The sequence below is a fragment of the Diadema setosum genome, chromosome 12, assembly GCF_964275005.1.
Source record: "Diadema setosum chromosome 12, eeDiaSeto1, whole genome shotgun sequence".
In the NCBI taxonomy this organism is placed as follows: Eukaryota; Metazoa; Echinodermata; class Echinoidea; order Diadematoida; family Diadematidae; genus Diadema; species Diadema setosum.
The window spans coordinates 15,463,409-15,483,233 of NC_092696.1; the positions used below are offsets into that span (position 1 = coordinate 15,463,409).

General features: G+C 38.9%; 1 protein-coding gene and 1 long non-coding RNA gene across 2 annotated transcripts; one reads left to right on the forward strand and one right to left on the reverse strand.

Annotated features, from left to right (window-relative positions):
- The first annotated feature begins 1,885 nt into the window (after nt 1–1,885).
- Nucleotides 1,886–5,841, forward strand: LOC140236230 (uncharacterized). Its single transcript, XR_011901765.1, has 4 exons — nt 1,886–2,044; nt 4,034–4,301; nt 4,619–4,852; nt 5,377–5,841. It is a non-coding gene; the product is annotated as an uncharacterized lncRNA (long non-coding RNA).
- Nucleotides 5,842–18,043: 12,202 nt separating this feature from the next.
- Nucleotides 18,044–19,825, reverse strand: LOC140235746 (uncharacterized). The gene has a single exon (XM_072315759.1). It carries the CDS (start codon nt 19,823–19,825, stop codon nt 18,044–18,046), a length of 1,782 nt encoding a protein of 593 aa, XP_072171860.1.

Genomic DNA, 19,825 nt, shown 5'->3' on the forward strand with positions numbered 1-19,825 from the left:
AAAATAACATAGTAATATAACACTGGTTGTAACCATGGTTTCACAATAGTATACAAACAATGGTTAGGAAACCATGGTGTAACTCTCGTTCTACCAAGGTTGAAAACCATCGTTATTAAACCATGATTTCATCATGGTTTTATGATAGTGTAAAAAAGATAGTAATAAAACCATGATTTTAACCACGGTATTATGATAGCATAAAAACACTAGCTATAATACCATGGTTAAACTTTCGTTTTACAAAGGTTAAAAATGATAGGTATTAACCATGATATTAACCATGGTTTTATCATAGTTAAAAAATGATGGTTATATAACCATGGCTCTAACAGTGGTTTAATGAAAGTGTTTTAAAACCATGGTTAAAAAATTATCGTTATACCAAAGTTTTAAGAAATTAAAAAAACAATGGCGAGAAAACCACAACAAAACTATCGTTCTACTTTGGTAAAAATAACATAATAATATAACAATGGTTGTAACCATGGTTTCACAATGGTATAAAAACAATGTTTAGGAAACCATGGTGTAACTTTCGTTCTACTAAGGTTGAAAACCATCGTTATAAAACCATACATGATTTTCATCATGATTTTATGATAGTGTAAAAACGATAGTTATTAAACCATGATTGTAACCGTGGTTTTATGATAGCATAAAACACTAGTTGTAATTCCATGGTTAAACTTTCGTTTTACAGTGGTCGAAAACGATGGCTATTAACCATGATATTAACCATGGTTTTATCAGTTTAAAAAAAAATGATGGTTATATAACCATGACTTTAACAGTGGTTTAACGAAAGTGTGAAAACAACGGTTTTAAACAATCGTTAAAATTCCATTTTAGCAAGGAAAACGATGGTCATAGCTACACCAGGATTTGAACCATGGTTTTATCATAGTGTGATGTGCAAAGGATGGTTATGAAACATTGATTGGTTCTACGAACCGTGGTTTCATGATAGTGAAGAGGCGGTTAAAAAGCCATGATTTTCACCATGGTTGTATCATGGAGCTACTAACTAGCTCCATGGTTTCAACCGTGGTTTCATGCTGATCAGATACAGTGCAGAAAAACCATATTCTAGAATTTCTAACCATGGAACCTGTATGATAGCATAAGAACAGTGGTTATTAAACCATGGTTAACTTTTTGTTTTACCAAAGTTTAAACCACGTGCACTATGATTATTGAATGATGTCGATCACAAAAATCAATATGAAAACTCATACTTTGATGGCCGCAATGCCAATGCAAGTCATGACGGACATTCATCTAACGCAACCACCCGTTTGGCTTCAACAGGATTATGTAAACAAACAGTAGTCTTAACATTGCAAACAAAAAGCTGCTTCACTTGGTTGATTTACAGCATTCCTAAAATGCAACATCTATTCACTACGGAATAAAGCACGTAAAAAACCTTAAATGAGATTACATACTCGTGAAAAAATAAAAAAGGTAGTAACCCATTGCCGCCCGTTCGTTCCCCGTAGCTTTGACATGTACACACAACAATAGAAAACTATATGAATGCAATCGGCGTGTAGAAAATTGTGTACGATGAATGGGAGATCCGGGTTGTTGATATGAGGCTCGTTCGTACCAAAGATCACAACAAAAATATATTTGAAAAAATATGGAGCACAAAAAATATTGACACAAAAAACAAAAATTTAATTTGCAATAAAAAAGTTTTAAACATATATTTTTTTTATTTAAAACCAAAAAATTAATGATTACAAGTTTTCTTGATAATAATGTAACGTAAGAGGTCATGTGCGTGTTGCTGTTGTTGTCGCTGATTGAACCTTACGTGTATGTACTGCTGAACCGTTAGTCCGAGACCGCTCAAAAAACACTCACACGGTACGGTATACGATTCGCTGTTCAATTCATTTCAAACGCTTGTTCGTGATGATGATCTCTGACCGGAGTCAAACATCTCGACGTACGAACCATCTGATATTTTGAGAAATGGCTAGCAAACGGCTCCTAAGAAAAAGAGGAACTTCTCCTTTGGGATTCTTCGAGGAAGGTTGGTCAACGTAACTTTTAATACATTATTAGTAGACCTAATCTTAGCTAAAATAATTACCAGCGAGATTTGCATTGAATTGTCCCGACCGACCCGGGGCCGGCAGCGGCCCTGCTGTGCAAATTTCGCATGATCGTATCAATATTGTGAGCTGATGGGGATAACCAGTTAGACTGTTCTGTATCTGAGAGTGTGACTGAGTCAGTGAGTGTGAGAGTATGACATGAGAGCTCAAGAGTTTGGAATGAGTTGTTCTAACTCAGCTACTGATGTACTGAACTGTTAGTGTTACTGTGTCACGTAAATTCTACAAGACGGTATACGGTAACTAACGTTAGATTCTATACACAACCCAGTCGCTGTAGACAGTGTAGTATAGCGACAGGATATAATTTATTCGCACAGCACAGCGTACTCTAACAGCGTCTGGTCGGGCTAACAAGACGGTAGTCATGTAGTCGGTAGTTCTAACTTGTTAACCGTTAACAGTTAGGCGTAATCCCTAGTAGGCATAGGCCTACCTCATATTGGGTGGTGATATCAGGTTCGGTGCAAGGTACATCAACAACACGTACTATTTTCTGCTAGGACTTCTAACGTTAGTGGTAACTGCTCCAGTGAATCAAGAGTATCAGTAGAAGCTACGCTAAGACACGAGGGCTTACTCCTGCGAACTAGTACGCTCATGGGCGAAATACGGACGCCATTCCGCCATTGAAAGCAACAGACCGATAGATTGATTAGAGGGCGTACTGTATATTACGCGATCATGATGATCAGTGCCGTATCACTGGGCTCTCGTATTTCTGTCTCCCTTTCATTTTTCCCCTTTTTACTTTAGGGGGCATACAGGGAAAGATATGTACCGATGTATGTACTTAGAATCTTGTTTTGTCGTAAAGAAGTATCATTCCTGTCTAACCATGAAATGTATTTTGAAAAAAATGTCATTTAATTTCCAAAAGTTGCGAGAGTACGCCCTCTTAGCTTCTATACTCTTTGATTGTGTCTCTGCACTAACTTTAGCACTGGCAGCCACTGGCACTGGCGATAAAACTGAAGTGAACTTGAAGTCCGTAGGTGCTGGTAGGATGACCTCAAAAATAATTTTTCTTATGTCATAAATTTCTGGTTGCTGGTGCTCGGCAAACTTGTGAAAGATTCGTCTGTCCGGAGGAGGAGTCTTTTATTTTTTTTTTATTTTTTTTTGACGTTACTTATGGCTCTCTACCTCCGGACTATGTCTATAGGAGGGGATCCGTAAAGCCAGAATCGGATGCAGTCTCTGCTCTGTGGAACATATCCCCGTCGACGAGATACAGACCAATATTTCGGTCAAGTGCTGGGCTTGGTGTTGAAATGAAAGAATGTCGTCTGCTGAACCTAGCTCCGCCATTTCATAGTGTAAGAGTTAGGCCTGTATATAGCATGTACATTTTATGCTAATGCAATGGTCACCCACGCCACGAAACGTAGGCCCTACACAAGCATGTGGCTTCATAAATCTGAGCCTGGAAGCATAAGATTAACTATTAAGTTAGTTGTGTTTTGAAGAATGGTTGAAATTTGGGGCATTTTAGTCTGTCTTCCTCACTTTGTGTCTGAAAACTAAGCAGTCCTGCATCTTTTAATATTCGAGTGTAATCATGCGCCATCACTTTTCGTCGTGCTATTCTCACGGACCTCGCGATGCTGCGATTCCAACACCTATTGCTGGGGATCAATAACTTTGATCAGTATCGCTTAGTTAATCCGACCGTCGGTGTTGGAGCTCAGTTTAAGTCAGTCATTTGGGAGCTAGCACTAGCACTGATCTTGAAATCCCCCAATGGCAAAGGATGCTGTATTTTGTAATTTGTATGTTATACCAGTATTATCATTCACCTAACGGATTGTTGTGTGATTTTTCTGGCTAACCTTATTTTTCTTCTCTCAATCATTAATAGGTGTATTATTGTTATGTGGTGTGGGTTTTTTTTTCCTCATCAGAATCAAAGATTGACTGTGCAGGTGGCTGATGTGAGAAGGTGTTTCCATAGAAGACTTGCAGTCCATAGAAGACTTGAGGTCCATCCATGACCATTGATCGTGCTGTCCACTAGCTTGCTCCTTTCATGGGTACAAGTACATGATGCACATGCAGCGCTGATTTACATCAATATGTGTACATGGCATCCTCCTGGCTGAATTCTGGTGCAAAGAAGTGGATCATCTGATGTCATGTTTTTTCCCGTTTGACCCTGTCATCAAGGAGCAGGTATTCCTTTTTCTTTGTTTCTTTATTTCAATCCAGTATGGTTCATTAGGAATTTGAGCATATCGCTGTAACATACCAAAATTCTTGTGCAACATCCTCAAAAACCAGCAGCATGCTATGCGACATTGTAGAATATTTGGGAGTCTTTTATTCCAGCAGTCATTTGGGAGCTAGCACAAGCACCAAACTTTAAATCATCCAATGCTGTATTTTGTATGTTACGTCATTTTCCTGTGTGATTTTTCTGCCTAACCTTATTTCACTTCTCTCAATCATCACTATTATCGTTATGTTGTGTTATTTTTTTTCCTCATAAGAATCAATGATTGATTGTGCCAGTGGCTGACACGAGAAGGTTTCTCCATAGAAGACTTGAAGTCCACCCATGACTATCGATCAGGCTGTCCCCTAGTTAGCTCCTTTCATGGGTACAAGTACATGCAGTGCTGATTTACGTCAATACGTGTATGGCATCCTCCTGGCTGAATTCTGGTGCAGAGAAGTCCATCTACTGATGTCATGCTTTCTCCCGCTTTTCCATGTCATCAAGGGTAAGATACTCCTCTTTCTTTCTTTCTTTGTTTCTTTCTTTTTTTCAACCCATTATTAGTGTGGTTCATGAGGAATTTGAGCATTACACTGCAGCATACCCAAATTCTTGTGCAACATCCTCAAATACCAGCAGCATGCTATGCAGCATCCTAAAATATTGGCAACCTGCTTAAAATAGAATGTGATCAATTTTTGAAAAACATCAAATTACTCTAGGCAATTTGTGCACAATACACGATATGGAATGTTGAACGTAATGGCTTCACCTGTATGCGGCACTTAGGGGTTAAAATGATTGTAAAAGTACATTGTATTTTAAACAGTATCTCGCCAGCACATTAGAGTGATGAAATGATTGCTAGGTGTACCACATCAATCTAATCCCATTCTTCATATGTTTTTTGCAAGGTAGCTATTCTGTGCAAGAATTTTGTGTGTTGAGTATTTGAAGTAGAGTTTAACACGTACTACATGTTATTATTATTATTAAAAAAAAATAATAGCGTAATGAATAAATTCTCAGTTCGTTGCAGGAGTGATCTTCCCCAAGAAACTTCTCACGGCTCACGGTTGCAAAAGAAGGACATCTCAAGGCTCGCTCCACAACGACAAAGGGCACACTCACCAAGCTATATCAAGACCTAGTTCCTGCGAAGCCTCATCCAGAAGTTGCACCAAAGCTTACTGCTGGATAGTCTTGGACAGTAGAAGTACAAGGACAGTTTTCAAAGCATGTGAAGTGTGCCTGTATGCTCTCATGTCAGGACTGTTGGTTGCTAGATATTTTTTTATGCTGTTTTGTTCTGTTGTCCAGTGCTCCTGGTGTCACTTAAGTCCAAATTTGCATTATCTATACAAAGCTACAAATGATCATGTACATCAAACATGCACTAATGTATGTACACTATAATTATCCAACTAATTCTTTGCAGGTGATATTGTTATAGTTTTAAATCATGTGACTGGCAATAAGCCATACCTATGTACAGTCAAGATGCTGCTCATGAAGCAATAAAAAGCTACTTTTCAATCGTAACAGCAAAGTGGGCAAATGTGCATTCTTATGTCTTATTTGTTGACTGAGGTTCAGTAAGAGTACATTGTCTTCATTGCTTTGTTTACATAAACCTACAGTTTTGCAACTGGAAATAATGTGATATTTGTATGATACTTTGACTTCTCACACCCAGCTGCTGAAAAATAACTTTTGAATGTATAATCATAATTGACTGTTTCTACCCTTGTGTACTTTCTTATTTTAAAGGTGCCCAGACCCGGTAGTTGCTGCAGCGCTTTTGGATGAGAGTGCCGATCACCATTAGCATTGATACAAAGACTGCCGAAATTGAGCTGTCGTCAACAGTAAAGCGCGTAGGTGTTGCTAAGTAATGTTGCCTTCATTGTCTTCTCTGCGTGTCAGACAGTCCGTAGAATTTGAATGCCAGGGTGCATGCTTCTTTGTTTGACTTCAGAGAAAAAAAAAATATTAAAGCTGTCATCATCAGCAGTGGATTGGACTTCTTCGGACTCATTTAAATGGGTCAAAGCGTAAGCGCTAACGATAAAGAGGAGTCGATAGCATAGGTCTCTCAAGGAAGCTTGTGCCGTGCGCCATGTACGCAAGCAAACCACCGGGTCTATGTGCCTTTAAATGCTAATGACAGTACAGTAAACTCCAGTCAGTCAGTTTTGACTGAAAAAGCGCATCAAATTGGGCAATGTTTGACTTCTGCATGTTCAGAGGAATACACATGACTAAGCCATAAAAATTGGGACTTTTTGGTTTCCTCAATTTGGCCATAGTGTATTCGATATACATGTATGTTTTGGGGAGAGCTTTGGCTGTGTGAGAGTCAATGCTGGTAAGAGCATCAACCTACTCGTTGCTACATGTAGCTTCTTTTATCAAACAGTGAATCAATTAACACTTACATTCTGCACCCATCCACCCAACACACACATGGAAGTCAGTTTTTAAATGCATATTTTTAGACTATAGCTAGAAGGAAAATAATAGAGAATTGGTGTTTTCCTGTTTCAGAGTCCAGGTTCATATACATGTTTACAAATGCACTATATCATAATACATATGTATAGGAATTGTAAGAATTATTATTCTGCTCCAGGTAATTTACTGAAAATATTTTTATTTCATCACTTTATGTGAAGACTCTATTGTGCTATTTATTGATCATTATTCATCAAATAGCAAAGCAATTGTGGAAAAATATATTTCTCCAACCAATTTTCCCCATGGTTTCTCAAAGTACTTGTGAAATACAACTGTAGTTGAAAATACATTTTTCTACGATATTGCGCTGTGGTTAAATAGTGGGTTTACTATGTACAATGGATCATGTTTGTATCGTGATTTGGGTTGTAATTCTGTGGTTTGGCAGCTGTAAAACCATGGTTTCAGCTTTTCCTAACTAAACTTTCACCTTTACGTAACCATGGTTTTACACTTCCTTAACCCATGGTTTCACTTTTTCGTAACCATGGTTTGGGCACGGTAGAAACACAGTAGTGACCATGGTAAAACCACAGTAATGCCGTGGTAAGTGCGTTCCAATTTACCACCTTTAAACCATGGTTACCATGGTTAACCCATGCTAAACCTATGGTTTAACCGTGGTTACCATGGTTTAACAATAGTGCACCATTGTTTAACTATGGTTAAACTATGGTTTAACACTAGTGCACCATGGTTTGAGCATAATTAAACCATATTGCACTATGGTTAAACCATGAGTTTATCATGGATTCATATTTTCCTAACCGTAGTTTCACCATTTCCTAACCATGGTTTTACACTTCCTTTACCATGGTTTCACTTTTTCTTAACCATGGTTTTGGCTCGGTAGAAACACAGTAGTGACCATGGTAATACCACAGTAATGTCATGGTAAGTGCGTTCCAATTTACCACCTTTAAACCATGGTTACCATGGTTAACCCATGCTAAACCTATGGTTTAACCATGGTTACCATGGTTTAATCATAGTGCACCATTGTTTAACTATGGTTAAACCATGGTTTAACACTAGTGCACCATGGTTTGACCATAATTAAACCATATTGCACTATGGTTAAACGATGACTTTGCCATGGTTTCATCTTTTCCTAACCATAGTTTCACCATTTCCTGACCATGGTTTTACTTTTTCTTAACCATAGTTTTGGTACTGTAGAACCACAGTAGTGACCATGGTAATACCACAGTAATGTCATGATAAGTGCGTTCCAATTTACCACCTTTAAACCATGGTTACCATGGTTAACCCATGCTAAACCTATGGTTTAACCATGGTTACCATGGTTTAACCATAGTGCACCATTGTTTAACTATGGTTTAACACTAGTGCACCATGGTTCGACCATTATTAAACCATATTGCACTATGGTTAAACCATGAGTTTCCCATGGTTTCATCTTTTCCTAACCATAGTTTCACCATTTCCTAGCCATGGTTTTACACTTCCTTAACCATGGTTTTACTTTTTCTTAACCATGGTTTTGGTACTGTAGAATCACAGTAGTGACCATGGTAATACCACAGTAATGTCATGGTAAGTGCGTTCCAATTTACCACCTTTAAGCCATGGTTACTACGGTTAACCCATGCTAAACCTATGGTTTAACCGTAGTTACCATGGTTTAACCATAGTGCACCATTGTTAAACTATTGTTAAACTATGGTTAAACACTAGTGCACCATGGTTTGACCATAATCAAACCATATTGCACTATGGTTAAACCATGGATGGATCCAATGTAAAACCATGGTTATGCCTCATAGTCAAACCATGGTATTTTTTACAAGGGATACCAGAGCAGAGCGGGCTCTGAAAAATTCGAACGAGCCTTTAGTTTGATTCGACGCGGTACCGCGACAATCAATATACACGTATTATACGAAACCGTTATTGCATGATTACCAAGACATGAGCGCGCTTTGGGGCGAGTAAGTCTCACAGTGTTAGTTATATGAAAGGTATTTTAACCTCAAACACAAACTAAGACAAGGAAACTCGGGGAAAATTTTGAGGTACCAAAACTTTATATTATCCTTACCTTTTTTACATCGCTTGTTTGCATGAATGTTGCAATGTAAGTTATGTGCGGTTTTTCAATGAATATGCCAAGATCCCCCGAAATGTGCTTCGAGGGCGGGCGACAAGTTGTGTCGTCAGATCCATGCATAATTTGTTGCCTGTTCCAGGAGGCGATAATTTGTGTCGCATCAGGGGTCATTGTTTATTAGTAGGAGCTTTTATGGATTTACAATATGCATTTTATTGTTTACACATGACAAATTTTGCACCGTATATCGCCATTGACGCATGCATGGAATTTCAACTTTGACGGGGCCGTATATCAAAAAGAATTGAAAATTGGCGAAGTATTTCCAATTAAATTGAAAACTGAATAAAAAAAAAGAACGGAATGCTTACACAACAATATCACTGCCCAATGACAGATCTTGATAATAAAGATATCAATTTGCTGTTGGGATAAGGGAAATAATTCTAAGGTCCTTGTTTACCCTCATTACAATCGTTTTATTGTTAATCCAATCCTGCAATTTTTCATATTTTAATCATGTAAATACATTGACCATTCATTACCAATGTATATGATATTAATGAAGTACATTGTTTGTTTTGTGGAATTCTGAAAGAGATAAAAATGAAAACAGCGCTTGTAATGAAAGGTGTTTTAGAAGGTGGTTTAGGACTGATTGATTTAAATGCAAAAATAAGTCACTTAGGCTGTCTTGTTTCCCGAAATTATTAGATACTTGTGATAAATCTTGGTAATATATATGTAACTGTTGGATAAAATCGGAGGGGTTTATCTGTGCTTACATTTTAATTGTTCAGCTGCAGATATGATAGTATTGTGTAAAAGATATAAATTACCGGTATCTTATTCTAATCTTCTTTCTACACAGGCAAACACACATTGCCGATGAATGATATATCAAGTACATCAAGTTTATGAATGAATATTTATTTAACAAATACTGGGTTGAAAAGGTATCATTTACTTTAAACAGTTATTAAACAGTAGAAATAATCATTGAGAAATTATGAACGAATATAATATATTATGTGGCCCTGCATCACAAAACAAACAGACAGTCGTCTGATATGAAATTTTAGTTGAGAACATATTGTGAAAGAGCAGACTCTAACCTTTAAAATGACGTATAGCTCAAATCAAATGGACTCTCATAACCGCGATCTAAATAATGGAAAGAAAACACACACTCAAGAAAAGTGTCAACTGAGAAAAGAGCTTTTGAAGTACAGTGTATATTCTAGCGCTTAAAAGGAAGCAGTCCTCACGAAATAAAAAAAAAAAAAGAATATGTTGTTGTTGGTACCTCCAATGAACTACTTTCACCGAAAAAAAAAAACACTTTCAAATCACCAAATAAGCTCGTAAATTTTGGTTGAAAAAGTGTGAATTTGCATGGTGAATATGCTAATGAGCAAGTCCTGGCGGAGAGTCAGACGTCACCGAGGCACAACTCTTCCCAGCCGTGTTCAGCTCGTTATCCGTACGCTCCCTAGTTACCCGGATGCACGAAGACGTCGGTGGCTACTACTAGTAGTCTGGCAGCCAAACCCTGATTTTGGGGCTAAGGTTGCATTGGAATGTTATAGTTTTTTCTTTTAAGTGATATTGAATGCTTAGACCTTCTATTTTATCAATCCGCTTGCTGGAGCTCTGTCAGCATTGAGCAATTTGAGATATACGCAGAAATCCAAGATGGCCGCCGGCGGCCATCTTGAAAATGCTATTTACTTACTTTTAACCCCCCCCCCCCCCTAGCACATCCAAAATGGGCATTAAAGGTTTTTAGGGATGGAGAATTCAAATCTGAGGTTAGTTTCAGGATATTACTATGTTTTGATATCTTAAAATAAAATGGCGTCCATTTTTCAAGATGGCCGCCATCAACATGCTGTAGTGTAGACTTTATATGTAGAATCGCGCAAAGACCTGACTTATCATTTAAGTTTTCCCCTTTTTTGGACAAGGGAGGTGCATAATGTAAAAAAAAAAAAGATATGAAGATTAAGGCCTAAAGCTTAGATTCATTGATAAAAACAATACAGGTTAATCCTGTTATAACGAAGTCGCTTATAACGAATGACCGCTTACAACGAAGCAATGCTAGCTGAAGTCCCGATTCTCTGTAAATACAACCGATTCGCATACAATGAAATCCGCTTATAACGAAGTATTTTATGTGATCCCAAGCATTTCGTTATAACAGGATTCGACTGTAGTATTATCAGAAGTATTTCAAAATAGTCATGTTGCTTTTCTGTATACATTGGTATACACATAATTTCAAGGTATCTTTTTGATATGATTTTTTTTGAATACTTCTGTTCTGTAACGGCTCATTATTCCTGTCACAATGACCAAATGAGAGAGGCAAGAGATATTACCAGCCATCCAGAAGAAACAGATGAAATAGATGCATAAACAGTATCTTCAGGAAAAAGACTGATATTCAGGAACATGATCCATACATCTGAACCAAATAAAATAGTAGATAAACTTAAATATTTGGTTCTTGCTAGAACAGAAGATCTGTTTTATCACCTCTGCCTGTAGCAGTATAACCAGTGGTGACACTACAAGGGAACAAGCACTTCATTCAGGTAGGATTGTTGAATTGTTTCACACTACTCTTCAGCAAGGACAGATCCTCCAACAGCAGGGTGATGTAAAAAAAAATCTTCAACCGTCATTAGGGTTCCAGTTTGATCATTATATTGTATCACCCAAAAGAGATCACTTTCAAAACAATCAAGAAGTATTTAAAAAAAATCATATCAAAAAGATACCTTGACAACGTTTTTCAGTTGGGGGGGGGGGGGGTCAAGGTCATGCCACCCCCCCCCCCCCTTCTTGGGGGGGGGGGGGGCGGCTGTATTATGAGGGAGCGAAGCGACCGAGCCGAGCGAGCCGAGCGAAAAGAGAGGGAGGGTGTGTCCCCCTCCCAGGGTGAGAACTTTTTGCATTTTTATGTTGTAAATGGCGCAATTTGATGCATGTTTTTGCGCGTCTTATCGACTTGAAATGGCCACACTGTCTTGTTTAATTAAGGTAGCAGGATATTTAGATGTGGATTATTATTGAACAACTTGCCTATATGATGATAAAGACATTCGTGGTAGCATTTGAATAAACTTCTTGTATTAATTAATGAATTTCATGAACGCTGTCTCTTGTAAAGCAATCAAACAGAAAAGGCATGCACACGTCGAGGGTGTACATAAGGGATATTTCTCCTTCCACACTGAGGTGATTTTACATTTTCAGACCTGAAATTCAGCGATCTGGTGCAAACTTTTGTTGCAATACTTGGAAGTTTTTCTAGCTCCCCCCCCCCCCCAAAAAAAAAAGAAAAATAATGGAAACAATTAGGGCTTTTTTCAGGGAAGTGTTAATAGCAAAATCACAGGATTTAGCTATTATTCCGCATGTGCATCACCTGTGTGTATGTACAAAGTCTAGAGGGGGAGGGTGTGGGAAGGGGATGCCCCCTCCCACTCGACGGAACTATTGAGTTTTTAAAACTGAAAAAAAAAAGCGATCTGAAGCACACTTTTTGTGGGAAATTCGGAAATTGCCATTCCCCAAAGTGTACTTAGTCTATAGAGGGGACCAATCAACGGGAGGGTGGCAAGATACCTCTCCCATATTCGAGGGAGGTTTTTTTTTTTTCATTTTTAGAACTGAAATTCAACAATCTGGCGCACACTTCTGTTGGCATATCTGAAAATTTGTCGAATAGAGAAGTGCAAGTCTGCAGAAGGAGACATAGCAGGATGATGTGGGAGGGAATAAGCCCTATTCTACCTCCTACATGAGGGAGATTCTGTATTTTCTGATTGCAGTTAAACGTTTTTGTGTACACATTTTGTGGTACACGTATATGTGACCCGCTACAACAAAATGGTCCTAAAGTCGCGCACGGTCAAAGCCGTGAAAATCGAGTTTGAAGTCAGAGCATCAAAATTGGTCAAAACTTACGATTTTCTTAATTTGACATGCTATTATAGTCTGACATGTCTTCTATTGTCTGTCGAAATTTTGAAGCAAAATGATCAAAGGAAAGACCAAAAAATAGCGTTTTTCTGGGCCATGTTTTTTGGCGTTTCAACGAAGCAGAAACGGGTTCGAACATTTGGATTGAGCGCCACAGATAGGCTCCGCCCCTAACAACGACCAGAGTGATCTCATTGGTCAGTTTGCTGCTTGCCGCTAACCGAAGCGTGAAGCTCGCACACTGCCTAGTCGACTGGTGCGTGCTGGCAAGGTGCGCTATGCCCAGCCGCTCCTCCTGGCATCCTGGCCACTGATTGGTCGGTGAGGAGACCGCCGACGTTGTGTTTGAATGAGCATTTCGGGGGTTGCTAGGGCTTACCTTCTATTGTCCGGAGGTGAATACTGACTTGCGTGTCCCTTGATCGTGATTGCGTCGCAAGGAGATCTTTTAGGGCGCTTTTCTCGAAACAGTGATTTCCCAGACGTCTCGACATGCTCTCTTTTAAACATCGATATCTCCACAGCCGATTATTTTTATAAGATGTGTTATACATCAATTTAAAGCAGAAAGATTTAGGGAATTGTGTCATGCAATTTTCAAATAATCGGCCTCACCCGACTTTAGGACCATTTTGTTGTAGCGGGTCACATATGTTTGGAAAACTCGAAGTGTTATAGCCATAGTCTACTTGTTTGCACGGGAGGGGGGGGGGGTGGGCAGAAAGCGTGGGAGAGTGCTATCCTCACCCTCCCCGTACAGGGAGCTTTTGCCTTTTTAAAATTGAAATTGAGATCTATATTTCGTATACGCATATTTGATGGAATATTTGGGAAAGTATTTTATAAAAAATGATAGGGGGAACCGAGAGAGGAAAGGGTTGATTAAAAGGGGATATTCCCCTTGTACATGACGGAACTTTTTATTTTTTCGGAATGTAATTGATAAGTCTTGTGCACTCAGTATTATTCAGAATCTTAAGGGGGCGACTGCCCCATCCCCCCCCCCCACATCTTTTGCTGTGCTGGTGCTTAGACGGGAACTTTATGTAAGGGCGGAATCTTGGGATATTCATATTCATGGGTATTTTGATTTTTTCCCGATTTTTTCCCGATTTTTTTCTTTCTTTTATTTTTTTTTCACGAACCAAAAGTTTGTGTGTGTGTGGGGGGGGGGGGGGGAGGAGGGCTGCAGCCCCCCCCCCCCCCCCCGTTCCGTGGCCCCTGTAATACTACAGTCGAATCCTGTTACAACAAAATGCTTGGGATTACATAAAATACTTCGTTATAAGCGAATTTTGCTGTATGCGAATCGCTGTGCTATAGGTTTGTATGTACAGAGAATCGGGACTTCAGCTAGCATTGCTTTGTTGTAAGCGGTCATTTGTTATAAGCGACTTCGTTATAACAGGTAACCTGTATTATTTTTATCAATGAATCTAAGCTTTACAGGCCTTAATCTTCATAAATTTGTTACATTATGCACCTCCCTTGTCTAAAAAAAAAAAGGGAAAACTTAAATGATAATTCAGGTCTTTGCGCGATTCTACGTAGTCTACGTTACAGTATGTTTATATGGCGGCCATCTTGAAAAATGGCCGCCATTTTATTTTAAGATATCAAAACATAGTAATATCCTGAAACTAACCTCAGATTTGAATTCTCCATCCCTAAAAACATTCAATGCCCATTTTTGATGTACTAGGGGGGTTAAAAGAAAGTAAATAGCATTTTCAAGATGGCCGCCGGCGGCCATTTTAGATTTCCGCGTATATCTCAAATTGCTCAATGCTGACAGAGCTCCAGCATGTGGATTGTTAGAAGAGAAGGTCTTAACAGTCAATATCAATTAAAAAAAAAAAAACTATAACATTCCAATGCAACCTTACCCCCCATGGCTGCCGGACTATAGTAGTATTTGACATTGTTTCTACGTTGTGTGTGTGTGTGTGTGTGTGTGTGTGTGTGTGTGTGTGTATTGTGTATTATATTCTCACAGTACACGTGTGGACGGTACAACTAGATCTACGGTAGATACCCCGTACGCGGTTTGCCCTTCACACTTTTCCAGTCTATCACAAGCGCAGCTAGCTGCAGCCCTGTCGCCGCTCATAGTATGCATGTTCTAGTACGTACAGATTGTAGGTAGAAACGGTTCTACACAGCTACAGGCCTGCTAACTAGTACACTATAGGGGCGACCGCATTCAGCGTCGTCTGGTCAGGCTATCTTACATCAGTAGTTTTGCTCGAATCGTGCAGAAAATTTCCCTGGAAAATCCTTTTTTTCCGTCCCAGACCCACAAAAGTATCGTGAAAGGTGAGCTGTATAGCTTGGAAATATCTGTACAACGATGCCGAACATAAGAAACTTAGGGCCTACAAAATCTCGATATCGTGTTGTGACCTACCTGTGCGTGGACCATATGAGAAGCGATGTTTTTACGTGGACCGGCAGGCTGTAGCCCTCGGTTATAAACCGAGAAAACTCCTGAAGCCAGATGCAATCCCGATCATTTGCTCACATGAGTTATAAAACAGAAACACCTCGAGCATCGACTTCGACGAGAACCGAGGGAAAAGGCGTAGAGAGGTAAGAAAAGTGGCTAGCTATGTTTCATTTACCGTGGGGCTGCAGCCGGGGTTGGACTGCAGTACAGTGCCACTGAGCTAGCTGCTGCCAGTTCCGACTGGACATGCACGGCAAAGTGGAGCGAAATAACATCCCTATATACGACCCCCTTTGTTTACCCTTCCCGGCTCACGTCATAGTTTTTTTTTTTTTTTTTTTTTTCGAGGAAAGGCGATATCTGACTACTTACAGAAATATTGGGATACAAACAATATTTTCTTTGAAGAATTCGACTCTCTCATGCACAGGTTATCTTCGGTAAAATCAGCTAGACGGAGTACTATACATTATAGTATGGTAAGAATTCGCGCGCGAGCGTGGTTTCTACGCTAAGAAGTATGCAACACGGACGGAAGCTAGAAAAGGACCGTGCCTATTTGATGTCAAGTTCATGGTATATTTGCTTTAAAAATACATATAGATTTATGTTAACAATATTAATTTTTCATGAATTATATATATCTAAGCTTGAAATATTTTGTTTGAAATAATAAAACCACAAACTTTCACATTATATGATAAAATTGCAACTAATCATTTCAACAATTAAATCGGTTTTTAGATGCACGGCTGTCAACTTGGTGAGTAGGGCATGCATGACGTACCATCTTTTTGCCGGCTCTTACACTATCACTTGCAGGAATCATTTTTTAAAAATCGCGTACGCAGACAGTTTTTTTTTTTTTTCACGCGTGTAAACTGGTGAAAGTTTATGTTTTTTACTCTTCTAATTATTTATCATTACAATGAAAATCTCAGGACTGCTTCCCTTTAATCTTTACCATGCCGTGCTGGCTTTGCGATGAATTGGACAGAAAGCAGGATGTAAACCTCCGGAGAAACAATGAGGGGATAATCAAATAAAACTGAAATTGAGCATGCCTTATAAAAACATTCTGTTCATAAATAATGCCAAATTTCAAAGCAGAAGCATCATCCTTTCAAAAGTTATTAGAGTTGAAAGTGAGTACAAGGTTTAAAGAAATGAAAAGGGGAATGTAGAGACGCACCAAATCACACTATTCTACCAAAAAAAAAAGAATAGAGATAAATTGCTTAAGAAAACACTGACTCACTTTCTTGCCCGTTTTATGATCCCAAATTTTAGCGAAATGTATCTGAAGACTTGATCTTTTAGAAAATATGAAAACAACAAGATCGGCTAGGTTGACCAATATCACCTATTTTCAGTCTTCACTCAAAATCAGAGTGTGCGACATTTTGTTCGTTTTGTGATGCACGGTCACATAATTATATGAAATAATGAATTTGAATTCGTTACTGATATTGTTTCAAGTTTCAAGCTTGTATAACATTTATTTTCCATCTTTTTTTTTTCATGTAGGAAATCACATGCATGGAATTATTGTACAGGAAGGCAGAACCTCTTCTTTCAATAAACTTTATGACAGAATTAAGAAGGCTTTGCCATAGGTGTGGTTTGATTATTTGTTGTGTAAAAGGCAATGTACCCGAGATGTTTTGTCGTATAAAGAATTGTTTCAGATAAACACCGGGATATAATTGACTTGATAGCTTTAGAGACAAAACAGTTTTATTGTTTACTGCTGGATGAAAAGAAATCAAATCTGAGCTAAGTGTGACAAACTTTTGGACAAACATATGATGTATATTATAATTATATACCTCCAGAATTTGATTGAAAAGTGTTGATTGATTTCCAGTTTGTTATCTAATAATGAAATACAGCAATATAGTTTGAAGTTATTGAGTAGAATTTTTACCATTTTAAGAAAATTTAGGGAAATTGAGATTTACGTCTGATATGATATGTAAGAACTGATACGAAGTTGAATCGATTTGGCATGTTATGTTATATTGCCCAGATACGAAGTTATATTGGGAAAAGTATCAAATTTATATGCGCTTATTTTCATATTCAAATGCTGTAAATGACCTAATAATATTAATAGAAATAAATATGAGATAACTCTTTGATGTTGTCGAACTTGATATCAATTTTTGCCCAATATACGATTTTTCGTATGTTATATACAATAGCAATTATACCACGTATGCAACGAATGTAATACATGTATACTCATTATTGGCAGACTTTAAAACAGAGCTCATTATGAATTTGAAATTTTGGTTAAAAAAGCTATTTGATTTCACGAAAAGGCATCTTAATCAATATTAGAGCAGAAGTTGAATCATAAAATTACATTTGATTGGTAAAACTGTGGATGCACAAATTAATATGTTGAGATATTATCACACCCATGAAGTATCTTGGATATTATTGGAAGTATACTTTTACTAGAGGAATCGAAATTCATGTGATGATATGATTTTGACAATTAATTGTTCGTACCCTTATCTTCTATGTTCGTATATCACGCTCTCTGTATGTTTTCTGTGAACGTTTTTAGATACGGTGTATCTGAAGTGAAATAAAGTCCCTCGAAGGAGGATAAAGAAAAAAATCATTAAAAGATTTCAGCGCTGCTCAATCATCATTTAGAGTTAAGCGTCGTTTTCTACTTCTCTACCGAAATCATCCAGACTTTGTTCTAGTCGTTTTAAGCAACGTTCCTCATCCAGGTTGTTCCACTCTAGCGTGATCAAACGATCGACAAGAACCCTGATGGCTTCGGGAAGATTATCCAAGAGCACTGGATCGAGAAGTATCAGGATCAAACCAGTTTGCTTGATATGGGGCGGTCCAAGATCGTCTCGATGGAGGTAGTCACATGCGACTTCCAGAGCCTGCCTGCATCGGGCGTCGAGAACGAAAGCCTGGCTGATTACGAACACTGCACATCTACTCGCCACGAGCGACTCTCGTAAACCGTTCAATCTCTTAACACCCAGGCGGAAATCGCGGATCAGCGGCAGGCAGAGTCGGAAGTTGTTTGGATGATTTTCTAAACGTGGTCGAAGGCGCTCGTCTACGAATTCCGCTTCGTCATCGTGATGGTAAACGGCGGCGTCATAAACCAAACGTTCTTCTTGTCCATTATTCTTTTTCCGATGAAGAAGACCTCGACCTGCAAATATAAATCCTCCTCTCATCAATTTCATGCGCCTAAATCGTATAAATACGACCACGCCGAATATCACGGCAGCAAAGGCCAAAATACCGACTCCTCCGCCAATAGCGTACATGATTCGTTTCGAATCGATGTGGTAGATGGAACAAATATCCCAATATACAGTTTTCAAAGGTTTCTGCGAGTATTTCTGTGGAGACGCACATTTGTAGTCACACGTTTCAATCTTTCTCTGGGTCCAGCCCAGTGGTGAAAACAGGATATGACCATACACAGTTATCAAGTCGCACACTTGGGAATCACAAAGGAAGGGGTTATGGCACAGTTTAACATCAGGCCAGGAAGAATTATTTACCCAAGAGATAACAGCATCAGAGTGTAACATCAAAATAAAATTGTCTTCCAGCCACAGAGTGTTTAGATTTCTCATACCATATAAGAAATCAAGACCACGAATGTCGGATATTTGGTTCGAACGGAGGTCTAGCTCCTGCAAATGTTGAAGGACATCAATTGCTCTTGGGATGCTTCGGAGCGAGTTCCATGTGAGATCCAAAGTTTCGAGCTTTGCCATAGTGTCGAAAACGTCGTTGGGAATATCCGTCAAGTTATTAGCAGCTAGAGACAGAGTTGTCAAATTGACGAGTTCAACGAATGAATCAGCATGCAGACGATATATAGCATTGCCTGCAAGCTGCAGCGTGGTAAGATTACGGAATCCGCGAAAGTCACCATTGCGGATCTCTGTTAGTCTGCTCTGAAAAGAGATTTGCAGTTCCCTCAGAGACCCTGCGACAGGGGCCAACGCTTCCACGGGAATTTCTCGAAATCCGCTCGCCAAAAAGGTCAATGACTGAAGGTTTGACAAACCATCCAGGAAGCCATTTTCAATCGTCTTAAAAGTGTATCCTTCGAAGCTCAAATTGCGCACTTCGGGAAAGTGTTTTACCAGATCGCCATCCACTGGCAATGCAAAGGGGTTGTCGTTCTCTGAAGTGTCATTAAGCACTATAACAGAAGCGATATCCGGTGACGGCGGGATATTTCGGAATGGATCCGATGCATTGAGCTCGCTAGTAAAGCATAGAAGTGTCTGCCCGTTGTTAAAGATGCACCTGCACACAGAACACTCAACCCCGCCTGACGTCTGTTCATCTTGCTCTCCCGACGATTTGCACCTACATGATGCTTGAAAAAGTGCCATAATAAGTAGCATAAGAGCCTGTTGCTTCTGCATCTTGATACTGGGTGCCAT

Bases quoted from the DNA above. Each gene is read 5' to 3' on its own strand.
- LOC140235746 (XM_072315759.1), bottom strand. From the start codon at position 19,825: ATGGCACCCAGTATCAAGATGCAGAAGCAACAGGCTCTTATGCTACTT.